The 23,845-nt window shown below is 42.5% G+C and overlaps 2 protein-coding genes across 4 annotated transcripts; one reads left to right on the top strand and one right to left on the bottom strand.

The window, feature by feature from the left end:
• Positions 1 to 255: 255 nt before the first annotated feature.
• On the bottom strand, positions 256 to 12,579 carry slc6a7 (solute carrier family 6 member 7). The gene is made up of 14 exons (XM_061739835.1): positions 12,312 to 12,579; positions 10,341 to 10,572; positions 9,881 to 10,012; positions 7,290 to 7,494; positions 6,360 to 6,498; positions 6,142 to 6,276; positions 5,943 to 6,046; positions 5,233 to 5,357; positions 5,028 to 5,140; positions 3,936 to 4,073; positions 3,745 to 3,844; positions 3,472 to 3,590; positions 2,266 to 2,439; positions 256 to 2,168 (listed from the first exon to the last, which is right to left on the bottom strand). Exons 1-14 carry the CDS (start codon positions 12,372 to 12,374, stop codon positions 1,998 to 2,000), a joined length of 1,950 nt encoding a protein of 649 aa, XP_061595819.1. The 5' UTR covers positions 12,375 to 12,579; the 3' UTR covers positions 256 to 1,997.
• Positions 12,580 to 18,427: 5,848 nt separating this feature from the next.
• On the top strand, positions 18,428 to 22,482 carry LOC133460290 (SLAIN motif-containing protein-like). 3 transcript variants are annotated; one of them, XM_061740901.1, is made up of 7 exons: positions 18,428 to 19,101; positions 19,172 to 19,305; positions 19,390 to 19,542; positions 20,502 to 20,600; positions 20,698 to 20,982; positions 21,801 to 21,902; positions 22,018 to 22,482. In XM_061740901.1, the coding sequence occupies exons 1-7, from the start codon at positions 18,671 to 18,673 to the stop codon at positions 22,284 to 22,286; spliced, it is 1,473 nt and encodes a 490-aa protein (XP_061596885.1). In that variant the 5' UTR covers positions 18,428 to 18,670; the 3' UTR covers positions 22,287 to 22,482. The 3 variants fall into 3 exon arrangements, with proteins under 3 accessions (XP_061596885.1, XP_061596886.1, XP_061596887.1); XM_061740902.1 differs by having other exon boundaries at positions 18,429 to 19,101; positions 19,390 to 19,497; XM_061740903.1 differs by having other exon boundaries at positions 18,433 to 19,101; positions 19,390 to 19,491.
• The last annotated feature ends 1,363 nt before the right edge of the window (positions 22,483 to 23,845 follow it).

The following is a 23,845-nucleotide window of genomic DNA, read 5'->3' as shown; positions in this document are numbered from 1 at the left end:
ATCTGTGATAGTCATCTTATTTTAGCTTCTACTTAGGACACAAAACACAGTCTTGTTGTCACATGTAATTAAGTCCTTATATCGTTCTTTTTTATGTTATAATACCTAATGATCCCATTTTCCAATAACCTTTAACTGTTTAAAATTAAAAATTGTGAACAGAAAACATTGCATAAATCAGGCCTTTCAACAATGTCAACAATACTGCTGCATAATTACAGTCATGTGAATAAGACAGAAACACTTGTAAGGTTTTATTATCATTATTGATCATCATTAAAAATCTGATCTTCAACGGGTCTTAAAATTAGGCACATGCAACCTTAAATTAAAAGCAAATAACAAAGTACAGAGTATCATTATTTAAATAAATAATTTGTGTGAAAAACACTTGATGATGCAACATCTTGTAGAACCATCATGTGTAGAAACAGTTTGAAGTAATCGCTTATCCGTGTCTCACATCACTGAGGTTGAAATGTCTCAGTCTTCTTTTACAGTGTTGCGTCAGTTCATTTTGCAGACATTTGTTCAAGCACAGCTTTTAAGGTGCTGCCACAGGACAGGATGAACCATAACCACTTTTAAAAGACCTTGGTTCTTTGTTTTCAGCTTTTATTTTGTAGGGGTCCTTGTCCTGTTGCATCACACAGCTTTAGTCAAGCTTTAGCTGTTACAGACGTCCTCACATTCAACTTTAAAACACAGAACTCTGCAGAACAAGCCCAGAGCATATTTCTGTTACACAATGTTTCTGCTGATGTGTTTGGTTTCTGATAAACGCTGAGCCTCCTGGAAACGCTCTTCCTCCTTGTACTCTTTCGTCCAGTGGACATTATTTCAGGAACCTCCAAGTTCTTTTTAGGGAGGAAAGTCTTTCCCACGGCAATCTCTACTAACAAGTCCCACTTATGTAAACTTTAACATCCACCATGCTGAGACCTGACAAGTCTGAGATGCACCTCATGAGTTTTCATGAGCTCACCCGTTTTCATTTGGGTGTCCCCCCCCCCCCCAATCGTTGCACATTGTGACACTCACTCCCGGGACAACTGGCTTGAATATTTCTGCACTCGTGAAAAAATCGAACTGTAGAACGACAGACTCCAAATTCTGCAGAGATGAACTTCCAGACCGATGGGCAGCAACAACAGCTCCTCTGTGATCTCTGCTTATGTCTTTACTCGGTGGTGTTAACACATAGCTGAGTGCTCCGGACCGGCCAAGCGGGGAAATGGTTTTATAGAATTTGCTAACAATCAGTTAATCAAGTTAATTTAATAATCAGTGCCTGGCTGTTGCTTGCCCTTATTTCTACTGAAGCAGAAGCTTTTAACTTGCTGTTTTTGCATTTTGGCTGAGTTTTCTTAAACCACTAATGGGCAGATATAACATATGACACGTCTTGTTATTTATCTAAGTTTGCATTAACCTCATTTCACACATGTAGAAATGAAAAGAAGTGAATATCTGTCCTCAAAAGTGCGGACAGCCCCTTGAAAACAGTTCACTCGGTCGGTCGCTTTGGCATTTATTTATTCTTGCAATAATTTAAGCAGTTCTTTTAAAAAGGAAAACAACCTGAAGGTGTTTGCCACCTTGTCATCAGAACCATGTAGTCCAGCAGACGGGTGCTTGGGGTCACGTTTCCAGGTTCATCGTGACGTGTCGGGGAACAGTGTTGAGGATTGAATCCTTCCTTCTTGATTTTGTGATTTAAAATCTCATCGTTCAGGACATTTTCAGATGCCGTTCTGTCCTTCTGTGCTTCTAAAACATGATCATCGGGATGGTACCTTTGAGATGTCCATCACCTTTGCAACATTGCAATCTAGACAACATAACCCCCCCCCCCCTTATAAACACAAGAGTATAAATAAAGCCGTCCTCCTCCGCTGCCCTGCAGGACTCCGTCTGACACGATGCAGAGCCTCGCTGGGACGAGTAACGAATAATAAACTCAGTTTGTTCATCACGGTGAGTCCATCGCTGCGTCCTTAGGCCTCGCTGCCCATCTCCCACGTCATGGCCGTGAAGTCTGCGTCGGTAAGCGTGACGGTGAACGGAGCCTCCACTCTCTCGGGCTCCATGCGCTCCTCCGCTCGGCCGGTGCTGTTCAGGTTATTCACCCTCCAGGAATTCAGGGGTCGGATGGCTTTCCGGAAACGCTGCAGGAGAGAAGAAAGTCACACCCGTCACAGGCATGTGAACACTTCAGGAGGACAACAGCGGAGCTGTAACCCGACCTCCCGCGGTGATACTGACGTCTTTCAGGGTTCCGGTTTCTCTGCTGATGGCGACGATGGCCCAGACGGGGATCTGCAGGCAGCAGGTCGCGCCCATGCACACGCCCAGGGCCTTCCCCCACCGCGGGTACACGTAGGAGCCGTAGCGCAGCGGCGTGTTGTACATCTCAATGAAGATGTAGGTCAGGATGAACTACAGACAGACAGACAGACAGAGAGAGAAGAGGAGAGTTTCATGTAAACAGAAAGTCTCACTTGTGACTGAAGAAGAAGAAGCGAGAGAGTGAGAGAGCAAGTGTAGAAATCAGTGCCTTTGGGATCATTTTTAGCTCCTCCGGTCGGCACAGAGTGAAACCTGGAGATATTACCTCTATAATTGGCCTGAATGGAAATGGTAACACGGCTTCAGGCAACGCAAAGGACCAGAGATAAAAGAGGAGCTGATGGCACGGGACGGGGGCGTAGAATGATACGGATCAGCAAAGTTCACAACACAGGATTTAACTCAAGGTGACTCAAGGTCATCAGGGGGTTAGTCTTTGTCTGGATCCTGTCATTTCAGGAAGTAGAGGGTGGAGTCCTTGTGGGAGATGTAACAGATCCAGGCGGGCGGTGCTCAGCAGGATATAAATTACACCTGAACATTCCTGTCAAGAGTTGTTTATCTCTCCCTGTTCTTCCTCCTCGCTGCCGTTTTCGCCCTCGCACATGTATAACTCATCCAAAAACATCCCTCACACTGATCTACTTCCCCTCTTCTCTTTGTGAGAAGAGAGGAAGTAGTGTGCTGGGGCTAATTTGAATTAAGCATACATTTAGTCAGATTCAGATTCAGATTCAGACGACTTTATTAATCCCTTTGGGAGGTTCCCTTGGAGAAATTGACATCCCCATCTCACTCACACAGCACTGTCATGTACAAATAAAACACCCCAAAAACCAAACACACATTTAAAGATAAAAAATTAAAAACAAAGATAAAAATAAAAATAAAAATAGAAATAAAAATAAGATTAAAAATAAAGAGTGCAGTGCCACAAATAGAATTATATGGATAGAAGAGAAATAAGTGTTATGTAATATTGCACAAAGTTATTGCACTGTCCTGGTTATTGCACACAAAGTGCAGTTATGAGAAGAACGTGCAAAATCATTGCACCGCTTCGGTGCAAAGTTTGTCTCTGAATAAAGATGAATAGATATTGGTGTTGGCGGAAGTACTCACCAGCAGCAGAAACGGGGTGCAGAAAACCCAGCAGGCTTTGAAGTAAATCAGCACCTTGCTGCACCAGGGGGGGCAGTGGCAGATCATGTCAATGATATCTTGGCAAAACTGGTTTACTCCTGTTAACAAGAAAATAAAGTACTTTATTTACAGCCGTGGAAAACCCTGGACAGAGTCGGGATTAACGGTTGATGAATAACAATGAAAACCAAAGAGTGACGTGTAGCTGGGAAAACAGAACAATGTGCAGGGTGGGGGTGTGAGTTGGGGTACCATAGAAGAAGGAGATGCCAATGCACATGAACAAGGTGATGATGATGAGGCCGAAACTAGTGCTGAAGGAGTCAATGAGGGTAAACCAGTAAATTCCTCCCTACAAAGACACAAACAGGGCGGGAGGTGTGAAAACGATGCGGACACAACCCGAGTCGTCACATGCTGGGATTCATGAAAACCTCACGCACGTTCGTCACCAGCAGCAGGCCCATCACGTAGAAACCGAAGCACAGGGCGCCCAGGAACAAGGACTTGTGCAGCGTGTTGGTCCTGAGGTGTGGAAACTCATCCAGCACCGCCGTGGTGATGCCCTCCATGTTGCCGAACTGGGGACGGGGGGAGAACAGGGGACGTCAGGCATTCGGAGGTGTATGGACAGAAAATCAACTCAGAACATTTGTGTGTGCGTATTATCTGATTTGTGCGTATTATTAGATTTGTGCGTAACTTGCTTGAAGTTACGGACAAAATGATAATTACAAATTTAAAAAGCCTCCTACAAATCGTTAAATATTTGTGCACGAAATGCCTGATACACAGGCACAAATGGTTTTGAAACTCTTTTCACGCCTCCAACAAGCCTCACAGATTAGTCCTACATGGTGCATTTAAGGACTGGTGGAAAGCTGGGTCATCTGAGATTCATCTGAGTCCAGCGTCATTTCCCTCGATACTTAGTTCCCTCCCCCAAGAAGGTAAACCTTCTTCAGACCACCTTAGACCACTGTGATGCCGTCATTACCGTCTTCTTGCTTCCCCATTTCCCAGCCAAAGAACATTTCCACCACCGAGCGGTCGTTGCTTTAAAAAAATCAAATTACCTTTGTATGGCCCATAAATGCATATCTGTCCATGTAAGGAATTATAGACTATTACAAAGTAAAGGTTGTTATAACCACGGGGTTCTGAGATATAGGTGACTAAGTATTGAGGGAAATAAAACTGGACTCAGATGAAAACTCAGATGACCCATCTTTCCACCAGTCCCTAAATGCACCATGTATGGACCAATCTGTGAGGTTTCTTGGAGGCGTGAAAAGAGTCTCAAAACCATTTGTGTGTATCTATAGTTTTGACCGTGTGTACCAGGCGATTAGTTCACATGAATTTAACGATGTGTGTGTGCAGGAGGATTTTTGAATACATATTGATCGTTTAGTCCGCAACTTCCAGAAAGTTACACACAAATCAGAAAATATGCACACACAAATGTTTTGAGTCCATTTTCTCTCCATAGAGTTGAACCTGGAGATTTATGTCCGTGCGAACCGCCGTCTCACCAGTGTGTCGATCCCCAGCATGAAGAGCATGAGGAAGAACAGAATGGACCAAAACACTGATCCTGGCAGCAGCGCAAGGGCTTCTGGGTAAGCAACAAAAGCCAAGCCGGGACCTGAAGAGTGAAGGTTGTATGATTGAAGTGATAATATGTCCACAGACTCTCCAACTGCATGGTGCATGGATTGAAATGAGACTGAAAGCTACCTGTATCGGCCACCTCCGCCACGGGGACGCCTTTCCTCCAGGCCATGTGACCCAAGATCGAGAATATGGCAAATCCTGCAAAGAAACTGGTGGTGCAGTTTCCTGTGGTTATGATTATAGTGTCCCTGAAATCACAAAAAAGGAAAGATGACTTAGACCAGTGGTTCTCAAATGGGGGTACGCGTACCCCTGGGGGTACGTGAAGGCACTACAGGGGGTACGTGAGATTTTAAAATATACATATATTTAAAAAGTAGCATCCATGCAAAAATCCTTTAAAAATAAATATTTCATAAATAATTGAGGAAAATATAAGTCTAAATTCATAAAATGAATTTTATTTTCAGGAGTAGGCTATTCAATTTATTATCCTAAAACCGCAGAGTATCCCCCACACCAGGATGGTTCCACCTAACCTCTCAAATGCCACCTGGCTTCACCTGTCAATCACTTGGACCAACGATGGAGTCGTGGTTGAAGCATAGCAGCAATATTTTTATGTTTAATAAATCAGTTACTGATGGCACAGTGCTCTGTTTTAGGTCTTTTTTTTTTTACAACCAAAAGTGCTTTGCGCTGGTTAGGGGGTACTTGGCTGAAAAAATATTTCACAGGGGGTACATCACTGAAAAAAGGTTGAGGACCACTGACTTAGACAATAAAGCCTGAAATACTCCAATGACAGAATAAACAAAGCGCCGGAAACTCACCTGATGACATTGTTGTCAAACTTGTTGTAAGAGGCCATGGAGAGCAGCCCTCCGACTCCGATACCCAGCGAGTAGAAGATCTGCGAGGCCGCGTCATTCCAGACCTGCAGCCAAATACTGTACATTTGAATCGTGGAAACAACCGCAGGTGCGTTCGTCCCTTCCGGCCTCATGTGTTCCCGTCAGCCGGGAGAACTACCTGTGCGTTGGCCAGGCGGCTCCAGTCGGGTGTGAGGTAGAAAGCGACGCCCTGGATAGAGCCCTCCAGCGTGGCCCCTCTGATGATCAGCACGATGAGCACAAAGTACGGGAAGGTGGCCGTGACGTACACCACCTGAGAAAACGCAGAGCGGAATGAGTTAGGCGTGCTTCTTCTTCTGCTGCCAGGTCGATGAACGCGGCTCGGGGCTGCTTCACCTTGCCAGAGCTGTGGATGCCCTTCAGCATGCAGAAGAAGATGATGATCCAGGCGGCCAGCAGGCACAGCGCCAGGGGCCAGCGCACAGGGCCCGGATCATGCAGGCCGTCACTGTTCACGACACCCAGCACGTTCTCACTGCAAGACACGAGCAAACAGGACATGTGACCAACCAGGTCTGGATTAGTAGGTGATGGATTTATCTATTATTGTTATTATTGTCAGGCACTTTGTGACTGCTGTCTGTCAAAGGTGCTTCATAAATGATATTAACTTACTTATTTACTTCAAGAGTGAAACAACCCGAGGTCTATATCAGTGATTCTCAACCGGGGGTTTGTGATAATAAAATGGATGTTTTTAAAAAAGATCCTCCGACACGTATAGAAATAGATTATTATTTTACTCAAATGTGATCAAGACTTTTATTTACCTAAACTACAGAAGGTAACATGACCTTCTTCTTCACTTTCACAATCATCATTCATTGTATTTTAATAAGAAATCTTGCACCTGTTTGCATTGTTGAGGTTACAGCATCACACAGTTAACACAAACTTAACACGATCTCCATCCTTTTCAAATTATGAGTCCCCTACCATTTCAGTGGGCATTCAGTTTTCAAAAAATGCAGAGTTGACCAAAAAACTGAGGGGGTCCAGGAGACCAAAAAGGTTGAAAATCACTGGTGTAGAGGATAACGAGTGTGAGCTTTCAAACAAAGGTATTAATCTCTGTTATAATGTGCCGATAAAGCTTTTCTCTTTGTCTGAGAAATAGATTAGAAACATTTAAAGTGTCCTAATATGGTAAAAACAGGTTTCTGAACAAGGCTTCTGCCTGGATACTTATAAAAGCATTCTGAACAGAGTATTTAGTACACAAGACTGTTTTGAAGTAACGAACGATTCTGGCTAGAAACCACCTACTTCCAGAAGATCTCTGAGGGGCTGTGGGCTTTGGAGCCGTTTCCAAAGGTGCCGTTGCCACAGATGGCTGCGTTGGCTATGGCGTCACATGACCAGGGCAGAGGGCTCTGGAACGAGCTGCCCAGGTAGTAAAACGTCCAGGCGATGATGACGTTATAGTAGAGGCACACCAGCGTGGACACACACAGCATCCCAATCCCAATGCCTGCATCAAGAAAAACAATTAAAGTGTGATACACTCTATAAAGTATGCATTTATTTTACAAGTTTATATGCAGTTTAGAAAAAAGACATGAACTGCTGCGTACAGAGCCGTCTGGGAGATTTGCGAGGCCCTGTGCAAAATGGCTGGGGGGGGGGGGGGCTCACGTGCGCAAATTTTTTGGGTTTTTCGGGTCGGATCGGGTGTCTATATGCACAATTTTAACTCTCCAATTAGCAAAATACTGGATACCTTCCCCTGCCTCATCATCATTTGGCTTGCCTCGACGCGGGGCCCCGGGGCTGCTTGAGAACCGGTCGGATCAGTTTTAAATTGATCAAACTCAATTCAAATTTATCAAACAAGCCTTTCAGAGAGCACGCGCAGCTGCAGAGACATCAATCAGCAAGCACATCATTGCACATATATTTATTGATGCGCACAGACTAGAACACATTTAAGTCTGTAATGGAATGTGACTGTTGATATTTATGAGGGAAAAAAGGAAAAAAAACGGAAAAAAAAAATTAAAAAATTGGAAAAAAATAAATAAAAAAAACGGCCCATAGCGCGAGGCCCCGTGCGGTCGCACGATTCGCACACCCCTTGCGGGGGCCCTGGCTGCGTATAATGAGAGAGAATTTCTTTATAACGCTCTTCTCATTGGACCACGGCCTTCAACAGCTAAAATAATGCCATACGATGATGTGTGATATCCTTGGGCAAGACACTGAATCCCTGGTTGCTCCCGGTTGTCAGGCCAGCGCCGTTGTATGGCAGCTCCGCCGACAACCGGTGTGTGAATGTGTGGGTGAATGTCTACAGTGTAAAGCGCTTTGGGGCTGTAGGAGTACAGCTGGAAAGCGCTATATAAGTGTAAGCCATTTACCATTTACCATTTATATCATCTGATCACACCCGTTGACACACTTTAAAGACACCGATCAAACACATGGGCCTCGTTGCCTGACATCATGGGAAAATCAAAATAAACATGAGTGGAGGACACAGCCTTCACACCGGGGAGACAAGAGACAGCTTTTATTTCAGAGACGAATATGTTTTGTTGTGATATGTGCAAAAACCCAAACGTGAACCTCAGAACCAAAAGACTTTGTAAAAGATGGAAAAAGAGTTTCATAATCAACAGTAAAACTTTCTTTGTAATGCAACCAGATGAAAGGCAGAGAGAAAGCTGCTGCTCCAAAATAACCATAAAAAGAGCCAGATTACAGTTTGAACACAAACCGTAACCTCTACAGACGTGTCCTGTGGCTTGATGAGACAACGTTTAACCGTTTGATCAAAAGGTTTATTATTATATTTGAGAGAATAAGAGGAAACCTTGACGTTTTCAAAGCATCATCTCAACCCTGAAGGATAGGTGTGGCAACATCACATTACAGAGATGACATCACCAGGAAAGAATAGTATTAGCTTTACTGGAGGAACATCTCACGACATCGAGCTCAAAGGCTCAATCATTCATTCACGGCTCTGTAGAAATGTGTAAAACTCAACCACCTCGTTGTTTCATCCTGTTAACGGCTGCTTCTACTTTGACACACAAAATCTGCATGTTGTTGGTCCACATACTTGACACAGAAACAGTCTGATCGTAGCCTCCGGTCCCTGGATTACATCACATCTGCCCCTCAGTCCTGTAACCTGGAACTGAAAGCTGAAGCTGTCCAGTTTTATGTCGCTACAGGACTTCAAATTACTTGTAGAAGCTGGTGAGACAGTCAGTGGGGGTCTACACATGGGCTGTATTTAACTAGTTCCTTTTTTACTTAATTTAATTATTATTACTTATCCTATGTTCCTGTTTTGTTTTTGTCCCTTGTACGTTCAGTTTGTCTGTAACTCTGTGTTTTGCTGCTGCTGCCTGAAACAGGTCTCTCTTGTGAATGTGACCCTGGGTCTCAATGAGATTTTACCAGTAAAAAATGCCAGTAAAAAATAAATACATAAAAAAAAAGACTGGTGATAAAGCTTTCTATTGTTGGATCTAATATTAGGTCTCCTTATCACATATGAATCTGAATCCACCGAGCATCGACGCACAGCTGGCAGGAATTTCGAGGGAGAGCCACATGACGTATAGTCTTATTGCGCACGTGTTAAAATGAGTCAGCAGGCTTTTCCTGGACTGTGATGTTATTCTGGACTAACTGGTGACACAGGCCTTCTGACGGCAGCTCGCTTTTCTCCCCAGGGGAAGCTTCCTGCACACAGTGATGCTGAAATGTCATCACATGCTTTCATGCTCCCTGATTGACCTGATTATGATTTAGTAAAAAAAAAAAAAAAAGCCACAGTGAGATTATGTATCTGACGGTTCACAGGGTTGAGTTTTGGGGAGTCTGTGATTGCTGGAGGTCTTTACCTTTGAGCAGAGGGCAGCATTTCCACACGGTGATGGGACCCGCTGCACCGTACTGGCCGAGACTCAGCTCCATGAGGAAGAGGGGAACCCCCGTGATGAAGAGCATGATGAAGTAGGGGATGAGAAACACACCTGTGGAGATTAGAGACACACATGCCTGAGGAAGGGTGCTGCTATTAGGTGCTTATGGGCGGCCTGCAGAGGCGGGGTAACTCGTCAGACGGCAGCTGCACACACAGATGTTAAATTATCTTTAGCCACGTTTCAACACGTTTTAGTTCAGATGGAGATGCATATTTCAAAAGGTCAGGACACAGAAGCAGACTCTGTAATGAAGGTAGAACACGGTCTTTGGTAGCAATGGACGTCTGCAAAACAAATCTCACACTTTCACACACACACCCGAGGCATTCAAAGGCATCTGAAACTTCAGCTTGCAGCATGTTTGTAAGTGGCTGACCTCCGCCATTGCGATAGCAGAGGTACGGGAACCTCCACACGTTCCCCAGGCCGACGCAGTATCCGATACAGGAGAGCAGGAACTCGTGCTTGCCGCCCCACTGCCCCCTCTCGACCTCCGGCGTCGGGTCGGGCGTGGGACTCGGGGCTCGGGATTCAAACGGTGGCTCTGGAGATGACGCCGGGTTGTGACCATTTTTAATCACTCCATGCCCGTTCAAGTGTAGTGAATTCTGAAATACACAGAATTGGATTGTTAGGAAAAGTGAGAGGAAATCAACAATCGAGGAGCTTCTGCATCAAGCTGCCACCATCAGCGCCGCTAATCCACATGCACAAGTAGGAGAACTTTAGTTATTGTTTTAATAAAGTTAATGTTGTCCGTGGCTTTACAATTTAATTTGCTGATTGTTTTCATCGGATATTTAGAGTCACCCTACTCTGACTCTAATGAAGGCGAAAGGAATCAGCAAATTAAATTGTAAAGCCATGGACAAAATGAACTTTATTAAATCATCAGTTATTGTTGTTACGCAGTGCATCAAGCAGAAGCTGACCTCTCTTCTTCAGCGTCTTGTAATCAGCACATGTCACAGTGAACACGTCACAGCTGAGCAGACCGCGATGCAGCAATATATTGATATGTGTTAAAACAACTTATTGAACATCATTGTGACACATTATCAAGCATTTGCTAGTAATAACCCAGAGTTACTATGTACATAAACACACTGTCTACATATTGTAGTCAGCTCCAGTTTTTAAACCATCAACGGGACTATTTCAGGCCTGTTTCTGCCTCTAAACAAGAGCAGAACTACTTTATTGTGTCCTGTCACAATGAGGAACTGATTGAGGTGACGGTGGCTCTTCTGCTTTTATTTGCTGTGACTACAATTGTAAGGGCTTAAAATGAAATAACAATAGTTTTTCCACTGAAGTGAAAACAATACCTAAACATTAACTAAAACCCTTTTTGAACAACTTTGGGTAAAATCTAATTACACCAGGCTTTATTCACTTAATTAGTAGTGAATCAGATAAATAAGGATGCAATGGCATGGAGAGTCAAAAGTGGACCTGGAAGAGGCACATAATGGAGGTAAGTTAGCGACTATGGAGGAACTAATACCAGCATCTACCAGATAATCCTAATAAACATCTTTAAAAGTAAAACGGAAAGAGGTCTAGAAAGGATCTCCGTCATCTGGTCCATTACTATAAACAGGAACAGCAATAGGCGTTTATTAAATTAAGCATCCTTTTTTATAATACTTATTATACTTATACTTATATACACTTATTCAGTTTCTATTTTACTGTATGTTTTTTTAATTTTTCATACTTATAATTTATCTTTATCCTTTATTTAGTCTGAGTTCATGTTGCCCTGAACATGAATCTGACTTTGAGCTGCTGTAACACCCGAATTTCCTCTCTGGGGATCAATAAAGGACTATCTTATTTTATCTTGTTATTTATAATTAGGTCATAATTAGGTCATAATTAGGTCGTCTCAGCCCTGACTTAATAAATTGGTATAGGCAACAGAAAAAACTGTCAACCTTTACTTTTAACATCTAAAGTGAAGATGAAGACAAATTAAAAATACTGACATAAAGCTGCACATTTGTGGATATTAAGTCATATTTTATTTACACTTTCTTGAATAGCCTATTCTGAATAACATGATATAATAGTCTATCAGACCAGTGAAGTAAATCTATCTGGAGTTTAACAGCCCGAGACATTAATGTAAACACACGCCTCCCTGCGCGCAGACAGCGGGACGTCTGATCCAGTTATGCGGCAAAACTGGTTCAACTGCTTCACCTGAACACATCCTCCCATCGAGAGCCGGCAGGTCACTCAAGGGGCTTTTAATGGGTTTCTATCTCTTCCTCAGATACTAACACTGAATTAACTGAGGGGTGTTTTGAGTGTGAAGCCAAAGACAGAGTTCCGCTCTCACCTGGTGGGCGCTGCTTCCCCCGGCGGGGCTGCCGGCTGCAGCCGCGGCGGTGAGGTCCTGCATTTCCCCCCGGGACGGAGGTGAGGGTGGGGGGGTGGAGGGTTCAGGGTGTAGGGGTGGGGGTCACTCTTCAAGGCGATGTCGTCCCTCCGCGGGTCACATTGCGCAGCGGTCACCGGAGCACATCTCGAGATGCTGCTGGACGAAGTGAAGTCGAGGGAAGCGGACAGTCGGAGGCAGCAGGGCGACGTCAGCGATGACGACACGGAAGCTGAGAGAGAGGGGCGGGGCTTCGCGCAGGTGGAAAACACCTCCCCGCGGGGAGGACAGGTAACCTACCTACCTAACAGGTAGGGGAAAAAACACTGTTTTACTGAAGAGAAAGTAACATTAAAAAGGTTAAATATTTTTATTCCGAAAATATTAGTTTCTTGATGCAGCATTTTCACTAAAAAGTGCTTCATTAGCATATTAACAAGCATAATGATATTAAAATAAATAGCACATCCTCTAAAACATAAAGATAAAGATACTCTGATGAACTCTTATCACTCATAGAATCTCAGAGTAATCAATCACTGTGCAATAATAATAATAATAATAATAATAATAATAATAATAATAATAACCACAACCATATGCTGTAACAATGCACCTTTCAATAAGCATGTCTACCTCATACTGCTGCACCTTACACTTTTACCTTTCACTTAAAAGAAAAGGTATAATTGTAGGGAAAACTTAAGGCATTAACAAGGTTCAATATTTTCATTCCAAAAATATTAGTATATTGATGAAGCATTTTTACTAAAAAGTGCTTCAAAAAACATATTAACAAGCATAATAATAATAAAATAAACAGCACATCATCTAAAACATGAAGATAAAGATGCTCCGATGAACTCTCCTCAATCATAGAGTCTAAAAGTAATCAATTACTGTGCAATAATACGGTAATAATACTACTAATAATAATAATAACCACAATCATATGCTGTAACAATGCAGCTTTCAATTACCATGTCTAACTCATATTACGGCGTGGTAGCCTAGTGGTTACAGAGGAGGGCTCGAGTCTGGAGGTTGCAATTCAGGTCCGTTCAAGCCCCTGAAGTGCAACTGAGGTCAACCACCTTGGGCCCCTGAGCTTAACCCTTACTGCTCCCCGGGCGCCGTGCCACTGCATGGCAGACCACTGCTACTAGTTTATAGAAAATGGGTTAAATGCAGAGAATACAATTTCCCCATTGTGGGATTACTAATGAAAAATGTCTTTTTTTTATTATAAGAGCTGTCATTTGTCTATTTACTGTACAGTGAGCAAAAATTCCCTCAAATTCCCTGTCTTGTCTGACCTTACTTGGCCAATAAACCTGATTCTGATTCTGATATAACATCATAAAAACCCTTGTCTGTATATAAAAAAAGGTTTCCAGCTGATAAATCATGCTTCCAGTGCAGCATAAATAAATAAATTAATGAATAAACAAACCAATAAATAAAACATATTTGTACCTAATATTTATCTGACAAGAATAGGTAACATTACTCGACAGGCTACCAGTGATGTTCTGAAGTCTCTTTTTTGGCACCACGACTCAAATGCTCCACACAAACAGGTAGTGGAGGCTGGCTGGATCAGACCCAGTGCACGTCATCCATCAACCTGGCTGCCGTCACAGTCTTCCTTCCTCTGATTGGTTGAATCCAGTGGAGTCAAGAAGTGGTTTCTTCTGCATCTGTTGACAACACCGTCTGGAGATCACAGTTAGGCCCTGAGGAGCCAGACTAAAGTGTGATATCAAGAATTAGGATGGCAGGTCCCGCTACCACAAATAGGTATTCACATTATTATATTGATTTGCATTTCCACCACCACAAATGACTGGAACTTTTAGTGCTAATACTTTTTGTGCTCACCTTTTTCATCAGCTGTTTCTGTAACTGAAGATCACATGATCACGCCATTATATCATACTAACCAAAATGTATAACAATGTTATATTACATTGTTGTTACGATACTATTGATGTTTATTTATTATATACACTTTATAATAAGTATTTCGTCAAGATAAACATATCCATTAAAGCTGCCTATCATATACAATATTACGGTATCCTTTAAAATTGTTTTAATCAGATGCAGCTTTAGGTGATGCTATGACCTAAAAGTGTGACTTATTACCTTTAGTTATTAGAGAACTTCAATTTTTACTCGTAAAATCAAACCAATTTACAGTCCCTCAGGTTAACATATTGTGCAATTTAAGTCACAGTGGACTCAGTTTTAGGGAAGTGCACAGCCAAAAAAATCACTACAAACTAAAGCCTGATATAAAGCCGTTGATACCACCATAGAGGTCTGAATAAAAGATCCAATGAATGTGATGTTCAGTGCATTACCATAAGGGGCTGGCTCTAAAAGTGAGCTAGTTTTCAGTAACCCACATTGTTAAAATCAAGCGTCAACGTTCCAACTTCAGGGGTGAAGGTGGGAAGCAAACCCAGCGTCATTTCTGATGTTGCCACCAAAACGGCATCTGAATTCTGAGCCACTGAGAATGTTCCCCAGCAGCTCCACGGCTCCTGCAGGCCGGCTCGGTCCAACCACTTGAAACATGGCGCCGCACAGTACCAAGAAAATCAAGCTTCAACAGTTCCACAGAAGACCTATCTGTGATGTCAGAGGGGGGTCGTCCCGTTCTTCTTACTCAAGATTCTTTATTGTCATTGTTCATATTTCATAACAACATATAAAGTCTGATTAAAGTGTCCATTGTTGCAGAAGACACAAACATACCTTCAGTTTAGTCCAAAACGCAACTTTGAATTCACATTCTTGATCGCTGTCTGAGGGTACATTTTTATGTCCCTCATCCGGCACTTATTTATGTGCTTGTCATGCATTTCTTACACATTGAATCCAACATGGTCAAATGTCATCTCGAGGCTTCGGAAGTTATCATATGCAGTGGGCTATGCCATGGTGGCTATCACCTTTGTTTTTAGATATAAGATGTGGACATATACCCTTTTGTAAGTAATTTTGTTTGAATAAAGAGTTTAAAAGGCTGACTCAACAAAATGTTGACTGAACAAAACTGACTCAACGAGTTAAACAGTTAAACAATGTCAACAAACTGTCTCAAGTCTTTAAAGAAGGTTAGGTTTATCTTGGCTGATCCAAGCCCTCCATCCTCTTTTGAATTACTTTATATAACTGCCATTCGGTTGGTTACCTAATGCATACAGAAAGACAAAATGCAGGACAGAAAATCACGTCATGGCTGTCATTAGCTTTTTAAATGAGTACTTATTATCTTATTATTGTTTTTATGTGGTGTGTAGACTATGTCTTTTTGCTTGCTGTACATCAAATTGCCCCTCAGGGATAATAAAGACATGTAAGACCTAAAAAGACTTTTTATCAGCAAGAAAGTGGGAGAAATGTGACCATTTCTTTCTCTGTTTCTGGTACAACTCCAGCGTCTGGGTGCAGCACCAGAAGAAGAAAGAGGAGCGGAAAAATTCCTCCCACAAAGATGTGAGAGACTGATGACATCATACAGTAAACCATTACATAAAGTTACTGCTGCCAAAGGTGGAACTGCAAACTACTGAATCTAGAAAAGTACTTTTTAACCACACACATAGCTTTCACTTCATTTCTGTGAAATTAATTAAAACACATTGTGATGTGTAATGAGGCATTGTTCATCACAGTTTGCATTCATCTCCTTTTAATACTTGCGTTGGGCTTTTTTTTTACATTTTTTATAAGACTGTTTGTCTAACAGATTTGCATAGTTACTAACTAGGGTTACTGTTCCTTTAGTGCAGATTTGAGTCAGGACGCTTTGCTCCTCGGCCTCAGCTCAAAGTTCAAAACCATCCCTGCAGCCTCCACAGGCCGATGTGTTTCTTTTCGTTGGATTGATCTGTACAAATACAGAATAACAACAATCCTTGTGGGAGCAACACACTGGAATTTCCTCTGTAAATAAACAATGCTTTTGTGCTGCGCCTTCCCCACTGACGCGCTCCGTCCACGCCTAACCACACCCAGATGTGGTCGAAGGTTCAACAGACGCTCTGCCTTTCCACACCTGCAGGTCACGGCAGCACATTTTCCTCCTGCATGATGCAGCACTTAAAATACGTGTAACTCAGCATATTTACTTACTTTTGTGTTGCATTAAATTAAAATGTGTTACTTTAATTTACTTTGATTAAATGTAGGTTTCTATTTTCACGCAACTCTCTTCTGTACTCCTTATATTCCATTCATCTAATTGACTTACTCCCCTTTGCTTCCTTGGGGTTTTGCTTCACTCGTCCGACTTTAGTTCTATGAGCGGTAACTTAAAATAAGCTTCAGTCTAAACAAACACGCCACTGAACTGTTTCAATAATAATTAATAGCACTTACTGTATATAGCCTATCAGGATTTTTCACCGTACTGTCAATATTTATCAGTCTATCAAGAAATTGAGAAACAATTGATAGAAGACTCCATAAAAGATTTAACAATTGGCTGCTTTTACATAAATGCATAAGATATACAGATATACTGTATGAATTCATGTATGAACACAGCACAGTTTGTGGGTTGTGTTTACCCAGCTGGTCCGCAGCAAAGGAGCACCACAGGGTACTGAACTTTCACCACCCATACTACTCAGACTCTTGAAGTGTTTGGATGACTGCTGTTGTTAGGTGTATCAGTGAGCATGGTATGATGTACTGAGAAAATGATTGCGGATTTTTTGGAGGAGTAGCAATCAGATAAAAACTGTTTCCACCATGGGAGAGGAACTGGAGGATTATAACTGTCGGCAGGAAGAGCAGAAAGGACTTCTTGAGCAAGTTTAGGCCTTTAGCGTGTTCAGCATCTTCATCGTGCTTTACAATAAAAGTCTCACCACTGTTTTAGTCCCTAAAAGCTTAACCAGTCATTCCTTGCTTATTATCTGCATAGACGGCTGACTGTAATATATATTAAAAGCAATGTACTCCTTATTTACTGGGGATTTTGGTTGGATCTTAATTTTAAATCGACAGAATGCAAAGCTGTAAAGGTTTTTTGTTAATCTGGCTGTGCATGCAGGAGTGAGAAACGGGCAGTACACGGCAGAGGTGTCAAGTAACGAAGTACAAATACTTCGTTACCTTACTTAAGTAGAAATTTTGGTTATCTATACTTCACTGGAGTAATTATTTTTCAGACGACTTTTTACTTTTACTCCTTACATTTTCACAAAATTATCTGTACTTTTTACCCATTACATTTTAAAAACAGCCTTGTTACTCTATTTCATTTCGGCCTTTAAAAAAAAACTATCCAGTTAAATTGCTCCATCCAGATAGAGTGAATTTGGTTGTGGTTGTTTCAGATGTTCTTGTCCAGTTTTGTTCTTACATCCGTTCCCTCAGATTCCTGCAACTAAACTTGGATGTACATTCCAATAAAGGTTAGGATAAATGATAACATGCCTCTGAAGTTTGACTTTTTGCACCATTACAATACTTATAGGCAACTAGTCATCATATCTGCTGCTCTCTGAAACACATGTTAATGCTCAATAGTACACATATATGGTTCTTTAATATATTTGCATTATACTAAGATACATTCATTTTCAATGGCTTTTGTCCTTAATGGCTTTTTTCCCCCTTACATTACTTTTACTTTTATACTTTAAGTAGTTTTGAAACCAGTACTTTTATACTTTTACTTGAGTAAAACACTTGAGTTGATACTTCAACTTCTACAGGAGTATTTTTAAACTCTAGTATCTATACTTCTACCTGAGTAATGAATGTGAATACTTTTGACACCTCTGGTTCACGGACACGTTTCTCAGAACGACTTCCTCTGCAGGGACGTGTGAGCTGTCAACCCCAGACAGTCAGAAGTAGCATTTGATGTGCCACAAAAAAATAAATAGAAAAAGATTCAGGGGTAACAGTGGTTCAGAGAGAAAGCAGCTCTGAGAATCTAACCGACCTTTACCCCTGACATGACTAACCTAAGCAAATATTTTCAAAAAGCTAATGACCTCATCAGCCACCAGCACTGGCTCTGACCGTGTGATGTTGGGTGGCTCTTTGCTTCTTCTTAGGAGCAACCTGTGGAGTCTTTAATCCACATAAGCTCTTGATGCTTCTCTAAAGCCATCCAATCTGTCGAGTGCCCCTACTTACCAGCCCAACTGCATAAATCTGGGTCAGTCGAAAGTAGACCGAAGCCGTAGCTGTTATGTGTGACACGCTCAAGTGTGGGACTATCGGGGCAATTTTAAAGTCAGGATCCAGCCAGACTTTGTCAGGAGACAGCGGGGCAGAAGCGTGCAGCCATGAGGAGGATTGAGGATTTCAAACAGAAGCTGGAGCTCCAGGACCACGTGAAAATCGACTGGTGTCAGTATTTCTACAATCAGGTAGAATTTGAATCAAAGGTGCACCAAGACCTTCACAGCAGCGAGTTAAAGGTCAGCTGTGGTCAGCTGAAGGGGCGTCCAGATCCACTCTGCACCGCCTGGACCGAGTGTGAAGGGGCAACGGTCATGACCTGCAAAGGCCGGTCGTTTGCCATGGACGCCAGACTCAGACTGGATAGTCTGAAGTCTGGTTGCAGTGCACCCATACCCCGCATGGGTAGCCCGCTGCACAGAAAGAGCTGTGATGAAGATGCGTGGGATGGCGAGGAGACCGAAAATGAAGAATCTGCTCTGGATCTGGTGGAGATTCTTCACATCGAGGACGATGGCCAGGACGAAGAGAGCTGGTAGGCAGAGCTGGTTTTGTGCGTTCACTTGAGTGGGAGTGGGATGAATCTTGTTAATTTGGTCTCACAGGTTATACGAGCCTGCAAGGAAGCAGTTGATTGTGGAGAAGGAGCCTGCTCTCAGATGGTGTCGGCGTGTCCTCGACAACCCCACTCCCGACATGGAGGCTGCGTGTCGTATGCTGGTGAAGAAGCTGGACCAAAGTAAGGCAGAAGAGCAGACGCATGTTATGCACGTGGTCTTTATTTGACTCGTTGTCTTCATTCGTGCTCTCACTTCTTCGCCAGGATCAAGACACCTCTTCTACACACGTGCAGCAGCTTCCCGTGTGTCTGAGGGCTCCTCTGAGGACAAAACACCAGACAGCACAGCGTTCAACGACCCTGACGGTGACAGTAATGTCATAACGAGAGCCCAAATAACTTCTGTTTATACAAAATGTACATAAACTTGTAACGGCTCAAAGCTGAAAATGAATCCAAATCATTGACCTACAGAAATATCACAACTTGAGGGAAATGTTTTCGCAGCAGTCAGGTCCGATATTCCAGCTACTAAACAGTTCTTCTTAATGTCAGTTTTAGTTTTGGACCAAAATAACTCGCAGGTGAAAATGAGATTTTAAAATCCAAGTGAATGATCTGGTGTGCAGAAATAAACAGCTGGGTCAATCTGATACCCAAAACAAGAGCTAGCAGGGAAAGGACAGTAGAACATGCAGGCTGGTGCACACAGGTCAAAGGTGGCCTCCGGGACGCACCATTGGTGAATAAGATCCGTTCTTAACAATAAAGAGAGGACTTAACAGGCGTCACGTCAAGCATCTCATCATGACGCTCAAACACCCCGCTAGAACCTCAAGAACTAGTCCAAAAATCGAGTCCAAGATAAAAGCTGGAGAAACAAACAAAGGTCATGGATCGAAGAAACGACAAAATAGCTTTTATCCATCAAGAAGAAAAGGGAAGAGAACAGTCGGGATAAAACAACGAACTGTTCACGACTCAGAGGCGTTAACTTTATCCACGAGACGAAACAGAGACGGGAGGAGTGAATCCTCTTATCAGAATAAGACTGATTTATGCTGAATTTGCTGCAGACCAGACTGAAGCCAGAAATGGCTGCAGAAAGATGTTTGTTTGTTTGTTTGAAGGTTGTGCTGCTCAACTATAAAGGTTATTTATCTAATAATGATGAGTATTAGTCTCATGACTAATGAATGCTTCTGTAAAGTCTTCTATAAAGGTTGCATACTCTTGAAAACTAATTCAGGTCAAAGTTCAGGTTTGGCACCTTTTATATCAGACTGGATATTATTCCATAAAAGATAGGGAAAAATATAATGATTATTATAATTCATGAATTTTAACTTTGTGTATTTAATTATGAATCTGCACAGATCGCAAGGAGCCGAACATCTCCGATGATCCAACCACGACACCCTGCAGGCTGCACGACATCACAGACATCCACATCATGGCCCAAATACAGGAAGCCAGTAAGTTTAAAATAGTATATCTTTACTTTTTTTTGGTTAAATTCTACCATCAACACTCAAAAGTAAAGCTGAGATCATTTTGTTCCATGTTTCCCAGGTTTGAGGCAGGACTTTGTTTCCACCCCGCCTGCCCCCTCGTTCAAGACAAACCCGGAGCCTCAGCTTTCAAACCCCTCGGCCGAGAGTCTGGATGAGTTTTCCGCAGGAAACAACGTCGCAGCGTCGTCCTCTTCTCGCTGGCAGCCTGGGTCATCGTTATCCACGTCTCCACGCTTACAGCCACCAACATTAATACCCAAACCGGGATGCCAAAGTCCCAAAATGACCCGGCTTCATCAACAGGTCACCCAGTTCAAGCTGCTCAAACTCGCTCAGAACCAAGGTTTGGACTTGTGCTATTATAAAATCCTAGTAGCAGGCAGAGGTGTCAAAAGTATTCACATTCATTACTCAGGTAGAAGTATAGATACTAGAGTTTAAAAATACTCCTGTAGAAGTTGAGGTGTCAACTCAAGTTTTTTACTCAAGTAAAAGTATAAAAGTACTGGTTTCAAAACTACTTAAAGTAAAAGTAAAAGTAATGTAAGGGGGAAAAAAGCCATTAAGGACAAAAGCCATTGAAAAGGAATGCATCTTAGTATAATGCAAATATATTAAAGAAGCATATATGTGTACTATTGAGCATTAACATGTGTTTCAGAGAGCAGCAGATATGATGACTAGTTGCCTATAAGTATTGTAATGGTGCAAAAAGTCAAACTTCAGAGGCATGTTATCATTTATCCTAACCTTTATTGGAATGTACATCCAAGTTTAGTTGCAGGAATCTGAGGGAACGGATGTAAGAACAAAACTGGACAAGAACATCTGAAACAACCACAACCAAATTCACTCTATCCGGATGGAGCAATTTAACTGGATAGTTTTTGTTTAAAGGCCGAAATGAAATAGAGTAACAAGGCTGTTTTTAAAATGTAAGGAGTAAAAAGTACAGATAATTGCGTGAAAATGTAAGGAGTAAAAGTAAAAAGTCGTCTGAAAAATAATTACTCCAGTGAAGTATAGATAACCAAAATTTTTACTTAAGTAAGGTAACGAAGTATTTGTACTTTGTTACTTGACACCTCTGGTAGCAGGATTGGATTAGATTTTTCTTGATCCGAGTTAAGATCCTGTTTTTAACATCCCATGTTGCTGCAGCATCACCAGGCAGGACCAGGTCTCCTCTGCAGACCAGCCTCCGCTCCCTCCAGGCCGTCAGGAACAGCCGAAGTTTAGAGACAGAGTCCTCCCCTCTATCAGGTCTGCATCTGTTTCATCACATCAAAATAATTCACAGTTGAGGGAATGTAACACTGATTTATAATCTTTCTGTTTCTTTTTCTCGCTTCTGATGAATTAAAACAAACTTTCCCAGGTGGGTCATCTACCAGCCTCAGGTCCTGCTGCGGGTCCTCGTCCCTCTCGCCAGCATCTCTCAACTCCAGCGGCTTCATGCACCCGATGAAGGACTCGTCAGTTCGGATAACAGCCATGAAGGGAGTGCAGAGGTCTCAGTCTCTGAGCCCGTGCAGGATCCCTCACCCTGCCAAGGGCTACCTGTCTGTTCACGGCCGTGTCTTTGCCTCACCTGAGAGGCCGGCCACCGCGGCTTGGGGCAGACTTTTACCTTCCCTTCAACACTGAAGAGCTTCACCTGAGAATCACTGCTTATCAGCTAAAGCACAAAGAAACTCAGCAACGGTCCTAACTAGCTTGCACGGTCACTGATCGTGCATTTATGTAAATATATATAATTTAATGATGTCTGTCAGATTCCCCTGTGGTGGGATAAATATGTATGAAGTTTGTAATAAACAACATGGGCTTTCTTCCTCTGAAACGGCGTATGTGCTTGTTGTTGACTCAAGGTGGTTTGGAGGCATCCTGCAGTATTTACCTACACAAACATGAAGCTTAAATACTAAGTTACCTGCTTAGCTCCATATCAAGCCGCGTGCAAATGAGGAAGTGAAGTAAACCGTGTACAGAAAGGACGGGCTTTTACAGAGTTGCTTGCAATAGGAAGTCTGCAGTTCACCATCGTGCAAGACGAGTAAGTGTCATTAACAGGAAACGAAGGTGTGAGTTCAGGGTGGCTCCTTCCTAGTCGCTGCTGGTGGCGGTTGGCTGACAGCAGGTCCAGCGTCATTTACTTCAGTCCTGCAGCCTCTAGTCAGAGAGCACAGGTCTGAATGTTGCACTTATTACAGTTGTTACAAGTTGGCTCATGCTTGCAACAAAGGAGGAAGCCCACACAAACATAAATTTAACATTTTATTTGCCCATAAACCAAATTAATATAAGGTTTAACAAAACCTAAGCAAAAGTGTGGAGATCAGTAGTATCAGTAATGTCATGCGTGTGTGGATGAGTGTAAGGTGTGCAGTGTGTAAAGGAAAAGATATCAAGTAACTGGGAACTGGAGTGACCCCAGCCTGCTACATGGTGGAGAAGAGAGAGCGAGAGCATCTTATGCTGCGTTCCATTTATCTCGGAAGTCGGAACTAGGAAATGGGAATGACGTCACAGCCAAATTATCAGCGTTCCAGTTACAAAGTAGATAAACAAGTTTGTAGTTCGCATATACCACATGAAAAATGTAAATTACACTATAGCAGCATATATATGCCGAACAATACTTGTATACGACTGATTTAGTGTGACCAAAACTAGAATGAAGTGCTACGAATTTTTAGAGCTCTCTTCTACTGTTTACAACCGGGGCAGCCATCTTGGAATGTGAACTCGGGGTGGTGAAGACTTTCCCACTTTCCCAGTGGGAAATCCCACTTCGAGGGGCGTTCCAGTTGAAAATTCCAACCGGGAACTGGGAAATCCCCACTTCCGAGGACAAATGGAACGCGGCATTAAACACAGATGAGTCAGGCTGCACAGGTGTGCATAATCACCACTGACGACCCTTCACCTACAGGCACTCCAGAAAACAGTCAGTACACAAACCAACACAAAAGGGAATCCCCAGGGTCGAAAATGCTGATTACACGGCTATGACTTCTAAACAATGCTTACGTTCCCTCTGTTCTTTGTTTCAGTGTTGGATGCCTCCACATGTAAAACCATCTATTATTGATGGAAATGTTACTTTTAAAAGTTCCACTGCGGGGATATCATCTTATTTATTTTGCTCAGTATAGATGTAAATGTGCTCCAATAGTTAAAACAAAAAAAAAAATGCAAAAAGG

This window comes from Cololabis saira, chromosome 14 (assembly GCF_033807715.1).
Source record: "Cololabis saira isolate AMF1-May2022 chromosome 14, fColSai1.1, whole genome shotgun sequence".
In the NCBI taxonomy this organism is placed as follows: domain Eukaryota; kingdom Metazoa; phylum Chordata; class Actinopteri; order Beloniformes; family Belonidae; genus Cololabis; species Cololabis saira.
The sequence above is the reverse complement of the archived record's forward strand: the minus strand, read 5'-3'. Positions and strand labels throughout refer to the sequence as shown.

Bases quoted from the DNA above. Each gene is read 5' to 3' on its own strand.
- slc6a7 (XM_061739835.1), bottom strand. From the start codon at position 12,374: ATGCAGGACCTCACCGCCGCGGCTGCAGCCGGCAGCCCCGCCGGGGGA. The intron at 5,358-5,942 runs GTGAGTTTCCGG...TTGTGATTTCAG, and splicing joins TTTGACAACAATGTCATCAG to GGACACTATAATCATAACCA. The intron at 5,141-5,232 runs GTAGCTTTCAGT...TTCACTCTTCAG, and splicing joins GGCGGAGGTGGCCGATACAG to GTCCCGGCTTGGCTTTTGTT.
- LOC133460290 (XM_061740901.1), top strand. From the start codon at position 18,671: ATGAGGAGGATTGAGGATTTCAAACAGAAGCTGGAGCTCCAGGACCAC. The intron at 20,601-20,697 runs GTAAGTTTAAAA...CATGTTTCCCAG, and splicing joins GGCCCAAATACAGGAAGCCA to GTTTGAGGCAGGACTTTGTT. The intron at 20,983-21,800 runs GTTTGGACTTGT...ATGTTGCTGCAG, and splicing joins CAAACTCGCTCAGAACCAAG to CATCACCAGGCAGGACCAGG.